The following is a 24,627-nucleotide window of genomic DNA, read 5'->3' as shown; positions in this document are numbered from 1 at the left end:
AAAATTACAAAAGGAAATTTATTTCAAAAGCATAAGGGGACATTTACATTTAAACAAGATGATAAACAGGTGTCTTGCAAAAGAAAAAAATCCATGGCATTAAGTTTTTCATTCAAATTCGGAAGCAAAAATAACCTAAGTTGTGCACTATTGCCTTAGGAAAGGGAAGGGGAAGGGTGAGGGATAAGGGAACAGTCAACTCAGTATCAAACTTGAGAAAGTAAAGTCACTTCTGCTCAGTTTTGAGTTTACAAATATGCTTATAAAGAGAAAAAGTGGTAAAATTATATTAAATGTTCAAATTTATTTAGCTGTAGTCTCTATAATTTCTGTACTTGAAATGGCTTTGGGCCACTGGCTGATCTATCTTTGAGGTCCAGATTAGCTGGTCAGTTTTCAAATGGCAATTTTATATTCCTTTGTTCAGATTCCAAGGGAGTTTAGGTTCAGCTCATGGTCTTTTGGAATGTTTAGAGATTATTGCCACCACTCCATAGCCAAGCTGACCAACTTTTGCTCACTTGTATCATTCTAGCCTTTCAGAACTATTTTCCCCATACACATGTGCAGTAATTCTAATAAAGTTTTGCTTCTTCTGCAGTGTAGAGGTAATGGTAATGAAGACACCTGCACTGGAATCACAAACTATTCCTCAAAAAAATACATCAGACTACTAGAAATGTCATTCAGGCAGTTGATTTGAATAGCAAACTTGGGGAGGGAAGATTAACTGTGAAACAAAAATATACGAAACATTCAAATGCAGAACAAAGGGTCTATGCTACTAAAAATGCCCATGACATTAAACACTCCACAAACCCCCCATCTGTTGTTTTAACCTAAAAATTCTATTGGCTAACTTATACAATAATTTTGATTAATAACCTGAGAAGTTAAAATCTTGAAAGTGGCAAAAGCAAACCGAGAGAGCATCCCTTACTTATTGGTACCATGTTATCAAGTCACTTTTTCTGGGTAGCCCTGGTTATTAAATCTCCAAATTGTAAATTATACCATCTCTTCCTGTAGAAACCTATATGTACATCAGATTCAGTATTTTGGTTGTTATTTCACCAATAGCAATTCCAATTTATCTTTGAAAATGCAGCCTTTATTCTTAGTTTTAAATAACAATAATCATGTAAGTGCAACTAACTTAGAATCCCTTGCTACTGGGAGTAAAAACCTAAATAACAAGTTAATAACGGATTCAGCCTCAAAAGGATAATCACCGTGTCAGACTACCCGTTCCTGGAATTTAAAAAGTGATTTATGTTGTGTAGTCAAGTTTCACAGCATGCATATATATATATACACACACACACACATATATGCTTATGTATGTATGTATATTATACATACACATTTCTATTCAAATAGTAAGATTCCATATTCAAAAGTTTGTATCACAATATATGGAAAAGAATTAAGTAGGCAGTGCAAAGCAACTTACTTTCTCCTAAAAATGTAATGTCATTCCTATATTTTAAGAAAGCTATGTAAGTATTTTGCTTTTATGACACTAGGTAGGAATGCTGCACCACTGCCCAGCAGCTTTATTAAACAATTAAAACAAAATGTTAAGATTGACCATTACTCTTCTCCATATATTGGGCACAAAACTAAGAGGGAAGAGGAAAATCAGTAACCTTTCAAAACTGATGATCTTTATCAGCAGAACTAGACTGAATTTCATTACATTTTAGAATGAACAGCTCTCAACAACAAATTATCAAGATGTTTAAAAGATTCACAATTTGAAGTCTGAATAATGATACTGCAAAAACAAGTCAAGATTGCAGACAAAGCATCCAAAAATATCACTGTGGTTTTACCTTGGACACAACCATGGTCTGTTACAAAAGTAGGTCATACATACAAAGGTATAAAGAACATTAAGTTTTTAGCTGAAGGCAGCAGTCTGTTTAAAGGGACATCCCCGGCAATCCAATGAGTAGTAGAATTTAAGTATATTAAGCTCATGACAATGCTGAAGAATGCTGACGTCTTATTCAGTAGAGTCTTCCCCGACTACGATTTCCTCGTGTGCCCCAACCTCGGCCACCTCTACTTCCCCTGAAGGCTCCTCTCTGCTCTACGAAAAAGCGAACAAGGGTTTAGGTCTTGCTTAGGATTTCATGGTGCAGCAAACGCAGAAGAAACGTAGCTCATAACTCTGAATACAGCAGTAGGCCCTATAAGAACAGAACTAATATTCTGCTATTCAATCTACAAATTTAGCCTGTACATAAAACAAGAACAACATATATACTGAAGCACGTAAGGCAAGGTACCAACTACATTCATGGTAGTTGCTTAATTAAATGTATCCCAGTAACAAAGTTGTTTCAAGGTGATGTTACGATAACTACACTTTTTTTGGAGGGTCTTACTGTGTTGCTCAGGCTGGAGTGCAGTGGTGTGTTCACAGTTCACCATAACATTGAACTTCTGGACTAGAGTGATCTTTCTGCCTCAGACTCCCCAGTAGCTAGGGCTACAGATGCACACCACCACGTTTAGCTATTTTTTTTTTTTTTGTAGAGACAGGTCCTCATTTTGTTGCCAGGCTGATCTCAAACTGTGGGCCTCAAGGGATCGTCCTGCCTCAGTGCTGGGACTACAGGTGTGAGCCACTGTGCCCAGCCAGTACACTTTTTAAAAAACTTAATTCTTCAAATTCACGAATAATAATTCTACATATTCGTGGGGTGGAATACTTTGATACAAAGAATGTACAGTTATCAGCTCAGGGTAACAAGCATATCCATCATCTCAAACACCTATAATTTCTTTGTGTTGGGAGCATTCAATATTCTTCTATTTTAAAGTATATATTAACTATAGTCATGCTATAGTGGTACACAACACTAGGGCTTATTCCTATGTTATTTTGCACTCTCCCACAAATCTCTCCCTATCCCTTCCTTCCCCCTATCTTCTCAGCCTCTAGTATGCGCTGTCCTAATTTTCACTTCTATAAGATTAACTTTTTAAAACTTCCACGAGTGAGAACATGCATTGTTTAATTTTCCATTGCTGGCTTATTTCACCTACTATAAAGTCCTCCAGTTCCTTCCATGTTGCTGCAAATGAAAGGACATTCTTTTTTTATGGCTGAATAGTATCCCATTGTGTATAATACCACATCTTGTTTATCCATTCACCTGTTGATGCACCTGTTGATTCTGGGTTGATTCCATGTCTTGGCTAATGAATAATGCTACAATAAACATGGGGGTGCCAATGTCTGACTTTTAATCATATGTAAATGAGATAAAATCTCTTCCCTGAACTTCCAACTTACTCATTGTGGTTTTGATGTGCATTACCCTGATGCTTAGTGTTTAGAATTTTTTCATACATTTATTGGCCATTTGTACGTCTTCTTTTGAGAAATGTCTGTTCAGATGATTTGCCCATTTTTAATCTAGATTTGTTTTGCTATTAAGATGTTTGAAAATCTTCTATATTCTGAATATTAATCCTCTGTTGGATGAGTAGTTTACAAATATTTTCTCCCATTCTGTAAGCTGTCTTTTCACTGTTGATGGTTTCCTCTGCTGCACAGAAGCTTTTTAATTTGATATGATCCCATTGGTTTATGTTTTTGTTGCCTGTGCTTTTAGGTCTCAGTCATAAAATCTTTTCCCAGACCAATGTCCTGAAGTGCTTCTTGTTTTCTCTTGTGATAGTTTTATTGTTTTAGGTCTTACATTTAGTCTTTCATCCATTTTGAGTTGATTTTTGTACAGGGTGGGAGGTGGGGATCTAGTTTCATTCTTCTGCATATGGATACCCAGTTTTCTCAGCACCATTTATTGAAGAGACTGTCCCTTTTTTTGTCCCTCCAATGAGTATTCTTGCCACCTTTATAAAAAATCAGTTGGCTGTAGATACGTGGATTAATTTCTGGTTCTCTGTTCTGTTCCATTGCTCTGTATCTATTTTTATGCCAGTATCATGCTGTTTTGGTTACTACATTTTTGATTTATATTTTGAGATCTGGTAGTGTGATAACTCCAGCTTTGTTCTTTTTGCTCAGTATTGCTTTGGCTATTTGGGGTCTTGTGGTTCCATATAAATTTTAAGAATTTTTTTTTGGTGGCAATTTCTATGAAGAATGTCAGTTATTTTGATAGAAGTTGTATTGAATCTGGAGATCACTTTGGGTAGCACGGTCATTTAAAATATATTAATTCCTCTAATCCATGAGTACGGAGTGTCTTTCAATTTGTTTGTATTTCCTTCAATTTCTTTCATCAGTGTTTTGTAGTTTTCCTTGTATAGAAATATTTTACCTTCTTGGTTAATTTATTCCTAGATTTTTTTCACAGCTATTATAAATGGGATTACCTTGATTTCTTTTTCAGCTAGTTCACTGTTCATGCATAGAAATGCTACTGATTTTTGTATACTAATTTTGTATCTTCTAACTTTTCTAAATTTATCAGTTCTATGAGTTTTTTGGTAGAGTCTTTAGTTTTGTGTTTATATATATATATATATAAAACATCATGTCATCTGCATAGAGAACAATTTGACTTCTCCATTCTAGTTTGGATGCCCTTTATTTCTTTCTCTTATCTACCTGCTCTGGCTATGACTTCCATGACAACTTCTTAGTTCTTTATTTATTGTCTATCATTACTAAAGGTAACTCATATAACTATGAAAAATATCTTAAATTATCAATAATCAATTTCGAAAATCAGGTTAGACTACAAAATGTCCCTTTGAATGCAATAAATATGCAATTTTTGTTTTGATCACAGTATTTCACGCAACTGGACTCACACAAATGTAGATCTAAAGGCTGAGTTTTTTTCACTGCTTTATCAGCTACATAAGCTTCTCAGAATACTGCCAAAAAGGTGCTATGTGTGTATGTGCGTCTGAGTGTGTTTCAGCTACTGATGTAAACTAAGCATATCTTTTGCTGAAAAATCAAGTCACTTGTGATGTACAGAACAAGAGTCTCTGATCCATTGGTCAGTCACTTTTAGAGCCACAGAGAAATAGTCCTCAAAGGTGTCGTCCCATGAAGAAAACTGATCGAAGTTATCACAAGGCTGGACTTTTAATCATATGTAAATGAAATCAAATCTCTTCATTAACTTCTAAACTTCCTCATTATAGCAATCTTGTTAGCAACAATAGAGAGAGTTTGGTTTTGCTGTTTTTGATCCACAATCTTGGAGGCTTGAAAAATACCTTTTCAGTCAATTTTGCAATCAATTTTTTTGCCATTATGTCTTACTAGGGTGATGTCTTGATGTCTTTTTTGACCCCCCTTTCTGCAGAAAGAAAAGTAATTCTGAGACAGGAAACTCACTGGACCTTTCCCCAGTTTGGCTAATATTTATCTGTATAATAGAATGGGTCTGATTCAAAGTCACCTTCTTATGCCATGACACATTTTTACAAGCTGATTAGTATGCAAACCATTTGAAAATGAAATCATTGTGTTTATTATCCTAGTGAACACATTCAGAAAATCAGAGGTGGTTTCTCTGAGGGCAAGATGCTCCCAGAGACAGATGCAGTAACTATGGGAGCATTAAGGTAGTGCAGTAGCCTTTTGTAGGCCATGACTTCTGCATTTTTGACTGTTTAGACTTAGAGCCATCTATGCAGATGCCTGCACATTTCACCCTACCATACTCATTATTCACACCAACACACTTAACACTGTCATAGATACCATTATTAGCTTTCAGCTAAAAGACTATTACAATCCACTCTTTCAATTTTAATATGAATTCGGGTTACACTCTATTCAGCTGTACCTAATGAGGAAATTAAATACACTGTATGAAGGTACTATTTGACGTAGTTATCTTTTCTATATTGGCAAATGCTTTTTTTTTTTTTTTTTACCTCCAATTGATACAGCCATTTCTATAGTACAGAGATTCACCAAATTTTCTTCTTTTTGAAGAGCTTCATCCTAAAAAAATACTCTGCATTTTCATGATCTTTTCAATAGTTTCAAGCTTACATTTTTTTTTTAATTCACTGCTCCCAGTTTAAATTAAACTTTAAGGATTATTTTTATATTCCAAAAAGTAAAGAACACAAGTCACAAAATGTAGAACATTTAGTACTTTTAGGTTACTGGGGAAACTTTGTGCACTGGAAGGAAAACTAAACGTGGGTATATGTTTATGAATGCACCGGGAAGTTGAACTAATTTGTGAGAACCAATACCATGTTTGTAAAGCAAAATACAGAGACATTGGTTAGTAAAGCAATAAACTTGGATACTGAGAACTGCTTTTGTTTCAACAGGTGAAATAAAGTCAAGCAAATGCTTCAAATTTTGTTGTGAGAATACCTATGACCTGATCACATTAAATTCTCAAATGTAAAATAATTGCAGAAATTCACTGTTCTTTCTAATAAGAAGAATCAGATTTTAGTTTGCTTTTGCATGTTTACTTTGCTTTGCCCTTCTGTTATTTTGAAGACTGGGAATAACTGAAGTTGTGACTCGTGGATTTTTGTCTTGAGTAAAACTTTGCTTATGTTTTTCATGTTGACAGTTTTTTTGTGTCTTTTTAAAAAACACTGTATACAATCTAAAGTGTTAGATTTTTCACATTCTTTTTCCACATGCATTATATCACCTGATTCTCACTATTGAGCAGGCAATGAGTTTCACACAATAGAATCCTCATGTAAAATCAAATTGACTTGCCCAATAAAAAGGAGTACAATTCTTGTATTGCCATAGCTATTGATTACTTTCATTAAAGCCATTCTCCCAGTATCTGAGATAACTTTTCATTTTAAGAACGGTACTGTTAGACACATTAAATCATACAAGTGACAGAGAACAACATGTGATTCAACCAAGCAACGGAGAATCCTTTCCCCTTACAAAATACTTTCACAAATATTGTTATTAGAAGGCTGTAAGAGCTCTTACCTCATTTTTCAGATAAGAGGCAAGGAGATGCACATTTACATACTGTTATGTAAATAAGAGAGTTCAGTGATCATCCTTAAAGTAAAGGTGTCTCAGAGTCTGGAGGGGAAGGGTTCATTTCAGTCTAAAATTGGCTTTCTATATAATCTGTTTGTTCAGACATTAGAAGAATTCAACTGTTATAGAAGTAATTTAATGTTACAATTATCTCACCTTGGAAACAAAATTACAGATATTATATGGTTCAGAATCTACTTTTTTTTTTATTTTAAGAGACAGGGTCTTGCTTGGTCACCCAGCTGGAGTGCAGTGGCACCATCATAGCTTACAGTAGCTTTGGCCTCCTGGGCTTCAGCGATCCTCCTGCCTCTTGCCTTCTGAGTAGCTGGGACTATAAGTGCGTGCCACCATACCCAACTAATTTTTAAATTTTCTTCGTAGAAATGGGGTCTTGCTTTGTTCCCCAGGCTGGCCTCGAACTCTTGGGCTCAAGTGATCCTCCCACCTCAGCCTCCGAAAGTGTTGGGTTTACATGTGTGAGCTACCATGCCTGCCTAAACTTTGTCTTCTTCTTTTTTTTTTGAGACGGAGTCTTGCTCTGTCGCCTAGGCTGGAGTACAGTGGTGCGATCTCCGCTCACTGCAAGCTCCACCTCCCAGGTTCACACCATTCTCCTGCCTCAGCCTCCAGAGTAGCTGGGACTACAGGCGCCCGCCACCACACCCGGCAAATTTTTGGTATTTTTAGTAGAGACGGGGTTTCACCCTGTTAGCCAGGATGGTCTCGATCTCCTGACCTCGTGATCCGCCTGCCTCGGCCTCCCAAAGTGCTGGGATTACAGGCTTGAGCCACTGCCCCCGGCCTAAACTTTGTCTTCTTAAGCAAGGTAAGGAATTGACCTGATATTTCTCTCCATTCTTTTAAAAAAAAGATCCATGAGGAAATAAGCCAATGAGAGATAAACTTTACTTTTGATTCAACAGCCGTGGGAGAGGATGGACTGGTATGAAGCTCTCCTGGCTCTAATGGCTAAAGGGCTATGAATAAGAAGCACTGATAGGAGGATTGCATTCTGGGCAGAGGGAGAGACTGCAATAGAACACATCTTCCTTGCTAGATGATGCCTGAACATCTGACTCCACTTCTGTGACTTCTTTTTAACTAGCTACAGAAGATGGGAGTATAGGCAGCAGGCTGACAACGTCCAAGAAAGAGCATTTATACTATCTCTCAGAAGCTATACCCATCCCTGAGGGAGAATGCACAGAATGCCTTGCCTTGAAGCTGCAACTGGGAAAGCATAGAAAGAATGGTTCTGTCAACTTATTTTGTTTCTGTTGGTTCCTCTGAATACAAGAGGCATATTTTTCTTTAAGTGCTTACTGTTTAATGTTGCATGCTCAATACAGTCAGCCCAGAAGGGTGAATGAGAGAGGAATGGGATAAATCATTTCCTCAACAGCCCTAGGTCTCCAAGCTAATTCAGAAAAGTCATTGGATAGAACCATGACACTGTATATAATTACTAATTAAAATAAAGTATAACAAAATTTCTGCCTAATCTCTCATATTCCTTGTACCCAAACGGAAACGCTCACCATAATTAAAGTTGCCCAAATTGCTGCTATATTTCCCACTGGGAGGGTTATAAATCTGCCTGGCATCTCTTTTTGGTCCTGCTGAAGATTTCTTGGGTGGTGAACCTGAAGTTGTATCTTCACTGGCTCTCTTTTGCCTGTAACAATAGGAAGAACAGCAATTTCAAAACATTCTATTAAGCCAAAAGCTATCAATACATTTATAATTTAGCATATCAGTTAGGAAAGACATCCTAAAGAGGATAATCTCATCAGAAAAAAGGAATTAACATTTGATGTCATCAAATTAATCATAGTTTGGTTATGCAGACAATGTCAGAAGGCATTTACAAGGCTTTAAAATAATCTGAAATATGTAGCTTCACAGACTTACATGCAAGTGACTCACTTTACAAAACCTGTCAGAAAAAAATCTAGTTTTGCTACAGGAATACAAGTAAGGCTGAAAGTTCCAGCGTTGCCTCCCACCAGTTTATTTTTACAAATATTGAAATTAGATTTTACATTTTAAGTCATATTTCTAATAGTCATATTTAAACATGCTATTATGAATCATTTAACATTGCACCCTTTTGAACAGTAAATGTAACTCGTATTAAGTTTTGATAACACTTAAATCTCTTTTAAATATATTTCTTACCCAATCTCAACCTTTTGTACAGGTTTCCAGGATAGTGTTACTGTGCTCTTATAAGAAGGAGGAATGTGGAAGAGATCCTGCAGAGACAAAAATCAGGCAAGAATTCTAATGTATTTGTTGGTGGCAGGGAGTGGTGGTGAGGGTAGGAAACGAAGACAGATCTTAAAGATTCAATTTAGGAGACAGAGCTTACTGCAACAGAAAATTAAACAGGAACAATTTTGTTTACAAATCACATGTATTACCTCATTAACATAATTTTGTGCACATAACAAACTGTAGTGTAGCTAATTTTTTTCTAAATGTCAGTATACATTTCAGGATAAAATATATCAATATTTATCCACTTTAATAAACAAAGTCAGCAAATAAGTTTTGTTTCAGTTTCTTTTTGCACAGATGCAGTCACCATGGTGCTTTAAGGAAAATACAATGGTGCAATCTGCATGTGCTTTTGCAAATTTTTAAGTGGTTCAAAATTAGAAAAAAACCTAAAGCTTTACTGCCAGCACCATAGGAAAAGTAAAAACAAACAAACAAAAAAACCACTAAAGCTCTGGCTAATCATGTTTCCCCCTGCCCTATGAAATATCTATAAATTATTAATAAGGCAAAAAAAACCGTGTAAGATTTAAATACCGAGTGATCAAAGTGGTAGGAATGCAAATGTTTGCTGAATGTGTTAAAATAACCTGGAATTCAAATAATCTAACCTGATAATATCCTCACAACTGAATAAATTGCTAAACACATTTATTCTTAGTAATACTCTTACCAGCTTTACCTTGATTTTTTGTATATAAGTAAAATTCAATAAAAGTAAACTTTTCTCCCAGTTAAAATGAGTATACTAATAAAAAATCATCCCTGGTATATAAACTTAAGTCCAGTGTACTATATAAACGTAGGGAATTGGCCAATGCAACATGCTTTGAATAAAAAATGCTTGAGGTTTCTAACTGGAGTGATTTCGCATATTATAATGTTAACTGAAAAAGGGACCACATGAAGAGGAAACGGCAAATCTTCAATTATAAACATGTTAAATCTCAGAAGACAACAGGAAAATGGCGTATAGTTTGGGGATTCATTAAAATAAAAATGAAGTTGTGAAATTAGATGAGTCTGCCTGGTAGGTAAAGATTGCAAGAAATGTCAAGGATGGATTAAAACATACCTATGTTCTCCCTAGAACAAAAAATTTATCATGTCACATACTTCTACCCAACTAAAAAACATTTCAAGATTTTCAGGTAAGGCACTTGTGATATTATGTAATATATAGTTTGCCCACTGTGCCCATGGTTCCTGCATCTGTGGATTCAAGCAACTGTGGATGGAAAATATTCAGAAAAAAACTGCATAAAATTCTAAAAAAGCAAAACTTGAATTTACTATGTTGAATCCTTGAGAATGAAGTGATGTGTAGGTACTGTATTAGGTATGTAAAAATAAAATTTCAGGTTCTCCCAAAGTTATTACACCAATGGGAAAAGTTAACTCCTGGAAACCGACTCATAACATGGCTGTTTTCTTCTCTGATGCATGACTGTTGCCTTCCTGACCTTTGTGTTGAGATTGCATGAACCAGAGTCTACTCTTTACTTAAACCTAGACTAAATGAGGGAGATAGAGACCACTGTGACTGTTACCTCTTTACAATAAAATGTTAATCCTCTTAGAGTGTAATCAATAGTAGCCAATCATGTATCTATCTGTTAATCAATAGTAGCCAGTCATATATCTATCTGTATTAATGTATTAATAGTAGCCAGTCATATATCTATCTGTATTAATGTAATCTATCTGTATTAATGTAATCAATAGTAGCCAGTCATATATCTATGTTAGCCTTTGTATGGAAAATGTCATTCTTTTCAGCACCTCAGTTTATGCCTGTATCAGTTTTTGCCCATATAAACAATCCTCATTTTTCCCCATACTAGGAGCACTGATCAGCATTCTTTGGTGTAATTCTGCTCCCCAGATGGCCAATCTCACACTTTATACCTAAATAAACTCTTTTAATTGGACCCTGAGACTTTTAATTATTTTAAGTTGATAAGTATGATAAGTAATCTAGAGATGCTTTAAAGTATAGGGGAGGGTTTGTGTAGGTTATACGCAAATACTATGCCATTTAATAAGGGTTAATCTGAGGGTTTTGGTATCCATGGGGGTCCTTCAACCAATCCACTTTGGATACAGAAGGCCTGTATTGACTGCATTTTGGTTTTTGTCCATGATTCCTGGCTCATAGCTCCAATAATTCTTGAAATTTCCTAAGTGACTAGAGCAATATGAATATCTTTTACTAAAACATTTGGCCCTTTGTTACTGTTTCCTGAAAAGTTCCAGAGCAATAAAGGTGAAAGACAATCTTTTATTTTTAAGAAGCATCTTTCAACCACACCTGAGTTTATATTAATGAGGTGATTTTTGGAAAGTCTCTAGATAACCACAGGATGGGGGAGCTGACCGCCTGGGGAACCAACCACATACTTACAGGGTTGGAACTCAGTCCAACCCCACCTCCAGGGAGGAGAAAGGGGCTGATTTAACACCAATAAAGGTTTATCTATCACTGATGGCCAATGATTTAATCAATCATGCCTATGTAATGGAGCCTCCATAAAAACTGAAAAGGACTCTGTGTGTGTGTGTGTATATGAGAGTGAGGGGGGTTGGGTGTTCCAGGATGGAATATGAACAAGAACACGCCCACGTGCTGGGAGAGTAGTATGCCCCAACTCCATAGGGATGGAAACTCCTGCACTCAGGACACTTCAAGACCCCTCCCTATGTATCTCTTCATCTGGCTGTTCATATGTATCCTTTATAATAAACCAGTAAACATAAGTAAGTGTTCCCCTGAGTTCTATAAGCTGCTCTAGCAATTTAACCAAACCTAAGGTTTGGTTAAATTGTGGGAATCCCCATTTATAGCCAGCCAATCAGAAGCATGGGTAAAACAACTTGGAGCTTGCAACTGTCATCAGAAGTGGTCTTGTGGGACTGGGCCCTCAACATGTGGAATCTGATGCTACCGCTAGGTAGATAGCGTCAGGACTGAATTGGAGGACACCCAGCTAGTATCCACTGCAGAACTATTTACTTACTTAATGTATGGGGAATAACTTCCATCCATCTGGTGTTAGAAGTGCACTGTGAGAGTATAGCAGGAGAAACTGACTTTATTCCTATATTCACAGAGCACTCTACACACAGGTTGCTGACCCTATTCATCTCTCTTTCCCCTATACCTTCCTTTAGATAACTTACAGATTCTTGAAAAGAACATTTTCTCATCTGCATGCAAGTAATAAGCATTTGCTAAGTTTAAAATGTTCTTAACACATTGTATCTTCAACATAGACTTGTATCAGCAGTTCAAATAAAGTCAAATCTCACATTTTTATATATGAATTTACTATGCAAAATAATTATTTGTATTTAAGATTTGTAATAAATGGCAGCTATTGGAAACATTTCCTTAGGAGATTAGTATAATATTCTTACCTCTTCTGTGTTTAATGCCTTTTCACTTTTCTACTTGGCACTATGATACTCCTTCCTCAACATCTAATGACTGCTGCTTTTTCTCAAATGCTTCCCTCTCTCTTCTGATACAAACTGCAGCTGACCCTTGTACAACTTGAATTTGGACTACATGGTCTCACTTATACGCAGATTCTTTCCAATAAAAGTTACACCTAGTGTGCCTCCCTCTCCTTCCACCTCTTTTGCCTGCTACCCCTGAGACAAGACCAACCCCTCCTCTTTCTCCACCTACTAAATGTGAAGACAACAAGGATGAAGACCTTTGTGATAATCTACTTCCACTTAATATTTTCTCTTCTTTATAATAAAACAGTTTTTTCCTGCAGCTTTATTGTAATACAGTACATAATACATATAAAAAATGTGTTAATTGTTTATGTTATTGGTAAGGCTTCTTGTCCACAGCAGGCTATTAGCAGTTTTTTAAAATGATTTTTTATAAAGCCAAATTTAGCATTGGCAGGGGGGTTGTACACCAATTTTGGTGATGCTAATGTTAATAAGTTCTGATAACCCACTACCATTGTACCAGCCAGTGGTTGTTTTGGGGGAGTCAAAAGGTATACATGGGGTCGGTATCCCTAAGCCCTTCATTGTTCAAGGGTCAACTATAATTATTCTGTATCATTTTTACATTAGCTTTAAGGCATACTAGTCCCAATTTTTGTTACTGGCAGGCTACTGCTCTAGGTGTTACAAATACTGTTTCTTTTTCCCATCTGGCACAATACAATTAAGCTGTAACTGTATTGTATAATATAATACAAGTGATGGCTACTTTGTGATTTTTTTCTGGTTCTCTCAGGTTATTAGTTTTGTTTAGGCTAGCAGATACTTGGGAAGGGTAAACAGAATTGAAAAGTAATTATGGCTTAATGGAAAGGTATACCCTAGCCTACAGTACAGAAAGCTCTCAATTTATTACATAGTCAAGTTTATAAAAAACAAACACAGAAAAACATTTCATTGTGCTACATACCACATGTCCATTCTTAAGAGTAAGCAGAACAGGGATTTACTGGACATTCAAAAGAACCCAACAGCTAATTAAGACCACTAGAACTTAAGTCGCTGAAATTTCTGAGACTGTATCTATCTGTTTCAATGCTTTGAGCCAGAAGAAGTTTGCATGCCTCCCTTTGTTGGAAGTATCTTATGCAAAACTTTTAAATAAATAAATGTATGATTTTATGGTAACTGCAGAAATGTCACTTGGTATTATAGACTTACCTTGATTAAAACATTGATATTGTTTGTTATTTTCAATGCAACGACTTTAATCTTGTTCTGCAAAGGTAAAGGAAAATTAAGACAAACTGCCAATAACTTCTATGAGGTATAATCCATTCTGTCATAGAACTAGAGTAATTACACTTCTCTATCAGGATCACTTATACAGTCTTTACAGAATTCCTTGGTTTAAATCTATAGATAATGCGTATTCCTATTGCTTGACTCTAAACAAATCTAGATGTAGTAAAGAAAGCAAATAATCTGTGTTCCCTTGACAGGTTAGAATGTAGCTAAAAAATCAGTAAGGTCACATGCACATAGAAGTTGTTTTAAAATAAATCAGTTTAAGTTATAGGAACACAATAAAAATCTAAAATATTTCATCAGGACTGGGATGAAGACTGTTAAATTAGGTGAGATAAGGGAAAATGAAAAACTCCCAACACAAGTCTATATAGTTTGGTATGGAACTAGCAGTTTATAAAATGTGAGCCAGTATTCTTACCTCTTCTGTTTTTAAGGCCTCACCCGTTTTACCCTGGAGAGCTAAGCGAAGTTGTCTGATATAAACTTGCAGGCCCCGTGCAAAGTACTGCAGCCTAAATGAAAATGTATTTGTTAATTAGCAATTCATCACTTCAATTTTGTTTTTAAACTCAATCTTATACTACAGCAAAATGATCCTAAGTGCAGAAATGGTTACATGACCAGTAAATTAAAGAACAGAATTTTAAGTTGCTTGTTTCTGATTAAGAGCTTCATCAAGTATCAAACTTCTGCCTTACCACACAGTAGAGGACAGTAACAGGTAACACATGGCTCAAGCATTTCAAAATTTAAGATGTGAATTTGTTAATGGAACAATTCAATAAGCAGTGTCTTTGTGAAAACTATTTACATTGACTTCTCCAGTGCTGCTTCTCCAGTAACACTAAGGTATTACTAATTAACAACAGCTACAGTTTACTAATACCTACTATTTGCCAGGCACCATGCTAAAAGCTGTACATTCATTGTCTTATTAAATTCTTACAACTCTATGAGGTAGGTACTATTATCACTTAACAACTGAGAAAAATTTGGGGGAGCTAAGAGAGGTTAGGGTACCTGCCCAAGATCATAAAACAAGTAGGAAGAGCTAGAGTCCTTTACCCCCCATGGATTTGTTAAGTCATTTCTGTCTTTTTAAATTTTTTTTTAATTTTACTTTTACTGTTTCTTTTTTTAGAGACATGATCTCATCGCCCAGACAGGAGTGCGGAGGCATGACTGCAGCTGACCGTAACCTCGAGCTCCTGGGCTCAAGTGAGCCTCCCATCTCAGTGTTGCAAGTAGCTGGGACTACTGGTGTGTCACCACACTCCGCTAATTTTTTTAAAGTTATTTTTTATAGAGACAGGATCTTACTATGTTGCCCAGCTGGTCTCAAACTCCTGGCGTCAAGCAACCCTCCTGCCTTGGCCTCCCAAAGTGCTGGGATTACAGATGTGAGCCACCATGCCTGGCTCATTTCTGTCATATGTTTACAAACATGCCCATTTTCTGAACCCTCCAATCTGTATCACTGGGGTAAGGCAGGATGGGGAGCTCTCATAGAACAAAAGCAAAACCCAAGGAACTTCAAGATAGCTACCACCTTTGCCAAGGATTGAGCCACCTCAATCATATATCACCTGATTTTGAAATCTTTGAGCTTTTCTGCATTCAGTTTGGCTGTTAAGAAATCTGGAAGTTTTCGGCCCAACTGGTGAAAACTGTACAACAAACATTCCACATAACTGAACTGTAGCTTGGGTTCTTCATTACCAGCATTCTCTCCATTTTCTGCCTCTTCTGGAGGGAGGGGCATGTATTCCTAAGAGAGAAAAATATACAGATGTTTGCAATCTGCTCTACATATTCAAATTATAAACAGATATTCAGGGAATTATAGTGCATGTTTTTAAGACATGGAGCATTAAAAACTACCAAAACCAGACATTTGGATTTCTTTTTTACTTACTGGATCAATGCTCTAGCCTGTCAATGCTCCATATTAACCTGTTACAGCTGCTGTTACAGCTGCTATTATTAATAATGAAAATTAATGTAGCTATCATTTATTAGGCACTTACAGATAAAGGCACTGATGCTCTGAGAGTTAGGGTAACCTTCCCATGGTAACAAAGTTAATAAACTAAAGAGTCAGAATTCAATCTAGATTTGACATCAAATGCTGATGCTCTTAACAACTATACTATGCTTACTACAAAAATATTTTCTGAACGTAAGTCCATATCGTTTAAGTACTGACTCATTACAAGTGAAGTACTGCCAATGGCATTCAGTATCAGTGCTACAACAACCCAGTAAGTTACATCTGGACGACTGCCAGATGTTGATGACTCAATTCATGCTAAGGACCTAATGCTTATCACTGTGTTAGTTATACAAATACATCAAATAAGAAAATCACTCAGTGATGCTGATAATGATTTTATCAGATGGCCTATTTTCTCCCTAATTATAAGAAACACCAAGATTAAAACAAAGTAGACAACAACATGTGGCCTAGGAAGCTAACAATACTTATTAGGATTACTGTTTAATTGAAATTTCAAAAACTGGTTCTTGTAATCTAGAAATTAATACTAAATTAGACTTTGAGCTATATACTGACTATCCCATAAGGAAAGGAAAAAGTTCTTACCAATAACTTATCAAATAGTTTCCTTAAATTTGTTTCTAGTTTTTCCATGTCACCACAAAATGAACTCATCTCCGCCAACAATTTCAATACCTAAAACACACAATTCACTATTACTGTTTTTTTGAATAAGCAAGGGTTATGAAGTGAGAGTAATTCTAGATAACGACTTAAGACTTTATTTTCAATTATGCTTTCACAGAATCATAACATTTGAAATGGAAGAAAACCTTAGAGATAGATGCAGCCCAACATTTTACTGTGAAGGAAAGTAAAGGTCAGAGATTATGTGACTCGACAAAGTCACAGGGTGTAAGTGGCAGGGCAGACCCTAAAACCCAGATCGCATGATTTCCAATATATCTGTGAGAAGAAGTATGGAAAATAATACATACGACACTTTCTGCTACAGGTTAATGATTGTGCTAATTATAAGGCAAAAATGATAAATATATTAACTATAAAGACACACTTAGTAAGAACTCTCAACAGCTAAGAACTAATTACTCATGGTTAAGGTGGGCCTCATTTCCTGTTAAATTTAGTTTCTGGATACTTACTCAAAATATTGGTAATGACCACTATTCTCATGGTTCATTCCTGCATTTCCCAATCCCAGTCTGATGGGCCTAGCCCAGCACATTTGAAGCAAACTACCTTGTCAGTGCACAGTGAGATTCTTCTCTATCCCAAAGACCCATGAGGGAAATGGCACACGCATTTCCATATTTCAGTCCAATTCAATAATCACTATTGGGTGCTTGATTCAAAATCAAGTTTTGTGCCAGATTCTGGGGATACAGAGGTGAATCAGATTAAATGTAGGGAGAGATTATAAACAAATGTAAAGTATTACAGATGCTGTGAAAAAATGTTTACATACATTACAGTTGAGATACAAAGGTGGGAGGGGTAGTGAATTCTATTGAAGAAGGAATAAAGGATATTTTGTTAATCCAGTTTAAAATTGGCTCTGTCAGTTATGGATAGAAATGAATGAATTAAACACCTTATTTAAAAATATTAAGGCTACAAAAGTAGAGACTGACTATAATAAAACTATAGGCAAGGCTTTCCCATTGCAGCAAACTTTAATTGAATCCATGAAGCAGTCCTAATGCAATTAATTCTGGTCTAGGGAGATTACTGGCTGGCCATTACCAGACATTTAAACTGCTCCCTTAGAAATCAGATCTAAGTTAGTGGTTTACATTTTTGTTAAAATATAAGAATGCCTTATCAGTACCAAAGCTGAAATTTTTGCTTACCTCCAACTGTATATCAAGACCTTCCACTGGGGTAGTCAAGGTACCGAGATTAGGGAGAACCTGCTCGCAGAAATATGTCACAAACCTTGTGGAATGGACATTTTTCTGTAAGAAATCCAAAGAAAATGCATTGTCAAAAAACAAATATTCGCTCAAATATTATAGCAGAATTTCATTCAATAAATGCTGAGCGCTACAGCATCAAGTATTCTGACTACAAATACAATATAGTGCACACCCCAGCATGCCCCAGATATAACCTCAATAGGTGATCTACGAAGGGGCTTCAATAAGTTCATGGAAAAATGGAATAAAAAGATAAAGAATAAAAAATATAAACTTTATTTATCAACATAAGCTCCATCAAGGTCAAGACACTTTTGCAGGCAATGATACCAGTCATCTCTAAAGAACTGAGGGTCCTGGGAACTTAACCATGTCAATGCAGTCTTTTTTATACTATTAACCAAAGAAATGTGGGTGCCCTTTAAAGATGTTTTTTAAGATTAGGCAACAAAAAGAAATCAGAAGGGCCCAAATAAGGACTTTAAGGTGGATGCCTAATGATTCCTCATCAAAACTCTTAAAAAAATTGTCCCTGTTTGATGAGAGGAATGAGCAGGAGCACTGTGGCGGTGGAGGACTCTGGTGATGCTTTCCTAGGCGTTTTCCTGCTCAATCTTTGGCCAACTTTCTCAAAACAAGCTCATAATAAGCAGACATTATTCTTTAGCCCTCCAGAATGTCAACCAGCAAAATGTCTTGAGCATCCCAAAAAACTGCCATAGCCCTTCCTCTTAACTGGTCTCTTTTTGCTTGGACTGGGCCCTTTTCACTTCCTGGTAGCCATTGCTTTGATTGTGCTTTGTCTTCAGAATTGCACTGCTAAAGCCATGTTTCACCTCCTGTTCCCATTCTTCAAAGACATGCTTCAGGATCTTGATTCCACTTGTTTACAATTTCCACTGAAAGCTCTGTTCTTGTCTGCAGCTAATCTGAGTGCAATGGTTTTGACACTCATCAGTAGGAAGTTTGTTAAACTTCAATTTTCCAGTTGGAATTGAGTAAGCTGAACCAACTGAGATATCTATGATGTTGGCTATTGTTTCTGCTATTAATCATCTGTCTTCTTCATTTAGGGCATAAACAAGATTAAATTTTTCCTCGCAAATTGATCTGCTGCAATGGGCTTTGACGTTGTCTTGTCCCTTCTTAAAATGAGTGATCCATTTGTAAACTGTTGATTTCTTTGGGGACATTGTCTCCATAAACTTTTCATAAAGCATCAATGATTTCACTATTCTTCCACCAAGCTTCACCATAAATTCGATATTTGTTCTTGCTTCAACTTTAGCAGAATTCATGTTGCTCTGATAGGTGCTCTTTTCAAACTGATGTCTGACCCTTCTTAGTTCCTCAAACTATATCCTGTTCAGACATGTTATAAGTACAAGTTTATTTTGGTGAAAAATGTTTTGTAATCCATGCGTAGTTTTCTTTTTTTCTTTCATAATATGCATTTTCCAGGAACTTTTTGAAGACCCCTTATATACTTTACTGCAAAGTCATCTGGTGCATTGGAACATCTATACATTTTGATCTCTTCCTTGATTCTCTGGTCAAATTTGGGGCATGGCCAGGCATGGTGGCTCATGCTTGTAATCCTAGCACTTTGGGAGGCTGAGGCAGGTGGATTGCCTGAACTCAGGAGTGCGAGAGCAGCCTGGGCAACATGGCAAAACCCCATCCCTACTAAAAATACAAAAAATCAGCTGGGTGTGGTGGTGCTTGCCTGTAATCCCAGCTACTCGGGAAGCTGAGGCACGAGAATTGCTTGAACCTGGGAGGTGGAGGTTGCAGTCAGCCAAGATCATGCCACTGCACTCCAGCCTGGGGGACGGAGCAAGACTCTGTCTCAAAAATAAATAAATAAATAAATAAATAAATGAATTGTGGACATCTTTTAGCGTTGGATTTTCAGACTGCACATTTCTCAAAAGGGATAATTCTATTACTTAATTTTTTCTGTAGAGACAAGGTCTTGCTCTGTTGCCCAGGCTGGTCTTGAACTCAGCCTCAAGCGATACTCCCACCTTGGCTCACAAAGTGCTGGGATTGGGATTACAGGGATGGGCCACCACGCCTGCTCTAGGATAGTTCCTTTAAATTGTGTTTTTCAAATGAATGTATGCACATCCCAGAAGATGCATGGCCTCAGGAAACACAAAGCCTGAGACAGAATGCAAAATTCTCATGACTTTCAAAAAAAGTCTCTAGGAAGACTTCAAAAAAATTTATTGGCCACTCATGGTGGCTCACACCTGTAATCCCAGCACTTTGGGAGGCGAAGGTGGGCAGACTGCTTGAGCTCAGGAGTTCAAGACCAGTATGGGCAACATGGGGAAGCCCCGTCTCTACAAAAAACACAAAAATTAGGCGAGTGTGATAGTGCATGCCTGTAGTAGCAGCTACTTGGGAGGCTGAGATGGAAGGAAGGCTTGAGCCTGGGAGGTAGAAGCTGCAGTAAGCCAAGATCGTGCCACCGCACTCCAGCATGAGTGACAGGGCAAGACTCTGTCTCAAAGGAAAAAAAAAAAATTCTTTCTTTCAAGAAAGTTTCTTGCTGCTTTGGGTTCTCACCAACACCACTGTGGCCTTCATAAACACAGACCAAGCATCCCTCATCTGAAAATCCCAAATCTGAAATGCTTCAAAATCCAAAACTTTTTGAGCACCAATGTGATGCTCAAACATCACGCTCAAAGGAAATGCTCATTAAAGAATTTCAGGTTTTGGACTTTTGAATTAGGGACGCTCAACCAGGCACAATGCAAATATTCAAAAATCTGAATACACTTCTGGTTCCAAGCAAGCATTTCAGATAAGGGACACTACTGGAAAGGTTTAAGGGGAATGTTAAAGTGAGTATTTATGGAAATATATATACAGCTAATAGAGTAATCAAAATACCGGGTGTGTAAAAATAAAGAGCTCACAGAGAAGAGGGGTACTGCCTGCCGAGTGCACTGTAAGAGCCTGTCCACACAGTCAGGATCCGAGGGATTGAAGGTCTGTTCTAGGTCGGCCTGTTCAGCCACCAACTCTACAAGTTGCTGTCTTCCACTCACTGTCTGTAAGCTTTTTAACCCAGACAGTATCTTCATAAATAGAACAAATTCTTCACCAGTCACATCTTCTAGGACCTGGAAAAGAGACAATTCAGAATAAGAGTATGTTCATCATTTGAATGGCACAGATCAACACTGAAAGAGAATAGCTAATTTATTTCAGTTACTAAAGTCAGTTTGTTATTAAGGCTTCCAAAATACTGATGAAAAGGCAACTTCTAGCTTCAGTCAACTGAGCTTCAGTGTAAACCATGCATTCTCCAAGGGGGCAAAAATTGGTTCTTAGAAAATGTTACTTTTTTACGTACAAAGCACAGATATACATGTAGTACCATAAACAGATATACAGTGTATATGTGGCATTAAAATTTCATGGGAGAGCAGTTAAGAAAAAAAAAAAATAAAAAAATTGGCTATTTAGGGGAGTGACTTTAAAAAATGGTTGGAAAAATTCTGTAGCAAACTGTTGAATCAGATTGTTTCCTATATATAAAAGCAGCCTAATTCATATTAATATGGTAACTGTTGTATACAAAATAGGTCACCTTGCAAGTCTCATGTTAAATCTTCCATATCAGTGGGTCTAAATCTTTCTATTCATGGACCAAAAAAGCTCACAATCACGACATACTCTACCAGATTACAAGCTGGGGCATAGGTAAAATAGTCTGATACTCCCAGCTAAAGATCTACTTTTTTCTCACTGAAAAATAATCTTATCAATAAGGAAGTGGGTAGTAGTAGTCTGAAATTTCTAAAGCCTGAACCATAACAGTGATCACATGCTTTAGATAAAATGCTGAATCTTCTGTAACATATTAAAAAAGTAAACTATTCCCAAACTTTGGCACATTAAGATGAGTGAAAAGTTAATTGTGACGTACCTTGCCAATCTTAGCGTCTATAACTATGCTAGATGCTGGGAGCAAAGACAAGCATGGTCTCACCCTTGAAGAGCAGATAGTGTCAAGGGCTAAGGTGAAAACAGGTCATTTTGATGTGATGTTTCATTTTGAAATAATTTAGAATACTATGAGAGAGTATCCTAAAATGGAAAGGAGGGGTAGGACTTAGGGAAAGTTTCCTGAAGGAGGTGATTTGCAGAGGTTGCACACATTTTAAGGACACTACCACGAAAAGTTTAAATGTAATCAGATTCCTTTAAATTACCAAATTGATTCATCATTACCACCGACAAAAGTGCTAAATTCAATCTAAGAAAACCTTAGAAGTTCTATGGTGGTTCTAATGGGATATATGATATATCATTTTATACACAAGCCACACATAACACTGACGAATACTGCCAATGTCAAGTATGCTCTTTTGCTTTAGAGAATTTCCACCAGATGAAGACCAAAGCTCACCTTTTTGGATTCAGTTAGTATAAGCTCTTCCACTTCCTTTGTTAAGACTTCATCTGGTAAAGTCTTAAGTTTTGTAGAAAGGAATTTAATTGCTCGTTCTCTAACAATGTCCTCTCCTTGAAGTATTTGGCTGAACAACCCACCTAAAGTCCCTGCAAAACAAAATAGTTGCCTGTAGCAAGTCAATTCTATAGTGTAATGGTGTTTTCCCATTTAACTCAATTTATAGTATTTCTTCTCAAAGAAGTTAATGAACTTCCCAAATATCATCCTCATTACTAGTTAAAAGTAGTCTGAAATTTCTACAGCCTGAACCATAAGAGTGCTTTCTTCATGAAGACATAGTCAGCTTGAGCATGACTTTCCTTTTTTATCATTACTAATAATAAAACCCAGGTATTTTGGAAGAATTTCTTGAAAGTGTCAAAAGGAGTTCTTCCAACAGATTTCTAATGGAAAAACGTGATCTGTTTTTGCAGTTATTTCTGCTCGTTTTTCTAGTCATAAACATCTTGACCTAAGGAGACTTTTTTCACAATACTTAGAATTTTTATGAAATAGAACTCTGGGTAAACCCTAGAGTTTATTCTTAATGAGTAACACCTAACTTTGTGATTCTGTAAGACATCAAACACAATTCAGAATAAGAACTGGCCTTACCTTTTGCATCCATTTTAAATATACTTAATAGGGCATTGTTCACTAGGTTAAATTCTGCAGAGTCATCTGGATAAAGAAAAAGTGGCATAATGAATATAAAACAAATTTAAAATATCATCTGCTTCAGTTTCAAACTTGATTCAACTTAGTTTCTCAAGGTTACATTGACAGGAAACTTATAACTTAAGCCATTCCCTCAAGTACCAAAAAGATACGTGTTCCTTGTAAGTTGAGAACCCGATCTGGCATGCCTGAAAAACTTTCATTAAGATGCTACAATTATGAAACTACAGGAAATTGGGGGAAAAATTATGATACATCAAAATGCCCAAAAGAATCTAGTCATTACACCTTCATAACGGAATTAAAAACAAAACAACACCAGGAATTAGATAACCAGAAATCATTACACTTTAACTACTGAATGAAAGTAGGAAATTTAATCTCTATCAGAGGTAGGACCTCCAGCTCTCCTGCACCCCATTTAAAACCTAAAAACAGAGTCAACATTTCAGAAAGAAGATATATATTTAGAGAAAAAGGTAATAATAAAATCCCTTACCTGTCTGCAAAAGTTGCGTTAGTATATCTGCCACTCGAGGAAGATTTTCTCCAGTGGCAAATTGAGGCAGTTCTTTAATTGCTTGACGTCGAATCTGGGCATGATTTCAAACAAAAATTAACCAAATACTATCACCTTTAAAATAACAAACAGCTTTTTCTTTTCTTTTTTTTTTTTTAAAGACAAGGTATTGCTCTGTTGCCCGGGTTGGAGTGCAGTGGTGCAACCATGGCTCACTGTAGCCTGGACCTTCTAGGCTCAAGAGAGCCTCTTGCCTTAGCCTCCCTAGTAGCTAGGACTATAGACGCAAGCCTCCACGCCTGGCTAATTTTAAAGGCGGGTTTCCCTATGTTGCCCAGGCTGTTCTCGAACTACTGGGCTCAAGTGATCTTCCCACCTCAGCCTCCCAAAATGTTGGGATTACAGGCATGAGCCACCATGCCCAGCTGCAAACTCAACTTTTTAAGAAAACTAAAACCACAGAGAAGCCATCATTAGGGGCATATGAGTCACAAAAACATAAAACAGCAGATTTCTAGCAGTTTTTAAAAAGAATTTGCTCCAATTGGCCGGGCGCGGTGGCTCACACCTGTAATCCCAGCATTTTGGGAGGCTGAAGCAGGTGGATCACGAGGTCAGGAGTTTGAGACCAGCCTTGCCAATATGGTGAAACCCTGTCCGTACTAAAAATACAAAAATTAGCCAGGCGTGGTGGCACACGCCTATAGTCCCAGCTACTTGGGAGGCTGAGACAGAAGAATCGCTTGAACCAGGGAGGCGGAGGTTGCAGTGAGCCAAGATTGCACCACCGCACTCCAGCCTGGCCAACAGAGTGAGGCTCCTTCTCAAAAAAAAAAAAAAAAAAAAAAAAAAAAAGAGAATTTGCTCCAATTTAATATTCAAGTTACACAGAATAAAATATAAAAAGGGATGTTAACAATGTCTCGCTGAAGGAGACAGATTTGAGATTATAAACAACTATTTATATGCTAA

The 24,627-nt window shown here is 36.8% G+C and overlaps 1 protein-coding gene across 4 annotated transcripts in view; it reads right to left on the bottom strand.

Moving 5' to 3' along the window:
- API5 (apoptosis inhibitor 5) overlaps positions 1-24,627 on the bottom strand; it is a 32,592-nt gene continuing 7,965 nt past the window's right edge. For 2 of the 4 annotated variants that reach the window (XM_019036738.4, XM_055354706.1), the window contains exons 3-14: positions 23,635-23,728; positions 23,073-23,138; positions 22,413-22,564; positions 20,914-21,120; positions 17,918-18,022; positions 16,653-16,742; positions 15,637-15,818; positions 14,469-14,562; positions 13,961-14,017; positions 9,170-9,246; positions 8,530-8,666; positions 1-2,095 (exon numbers count right to left, since the gene is read on the bottom strand). In XM_019036738.4, coding sequence (XP_018892283.1) covers positions 2,013-2,095; positions 8,530-8,666; positions 9,170-9,246; positions 13,961-14,017; positions 14,469-14,562; positions 15,637-15,818; positions 16,653-16,742; positions 17,918-18,022; positions 20,914-21,120; positions 22,413-22,564; positions 23,073-23,138; positions 23,635-23,728 — 1,344 coding nt within the window. In that variant the 3' untranslated portion in view covers positions 1-2,012. The remainder of the gene's footprint in view (positions 2,096-8,529; positions 8,667-9,169; positions 9,247-13,960; positions 14,018-14,468; positions 14,563-15,636; positions 15,819-16,652; positions 16,743-17,917; positions 18,023-20,913; positions 21,121-22,412; positions 22,565-23,072; positions 23,139-23,634; positions 23,729-24,627) is intronic. The other 2 variants (XM_019036739.4, XM_055354707.1) reach the window with 1 other exon arrangement.

Source organism: Gorilla gorilla, chromosome 9 (genome assembly GCF_029281585.2).
Source record: "Gorilla gorilla gorilla isolate KB3781 chromosome 9, NHGRI_mGorGor1-v2.1_pri, whole genome shotgun sequence".
Classification (NCBI taxonomy): Eukaryota; Metazoa; Chordata; class Mammalia; order Primates; family Hominidae; genus Gorilla; species Gorilla gorilla.
Note: the sequence above shows the minus strand (reverse complement) of the source record. Positions and strands in the feature narration are given on the sequence as shown.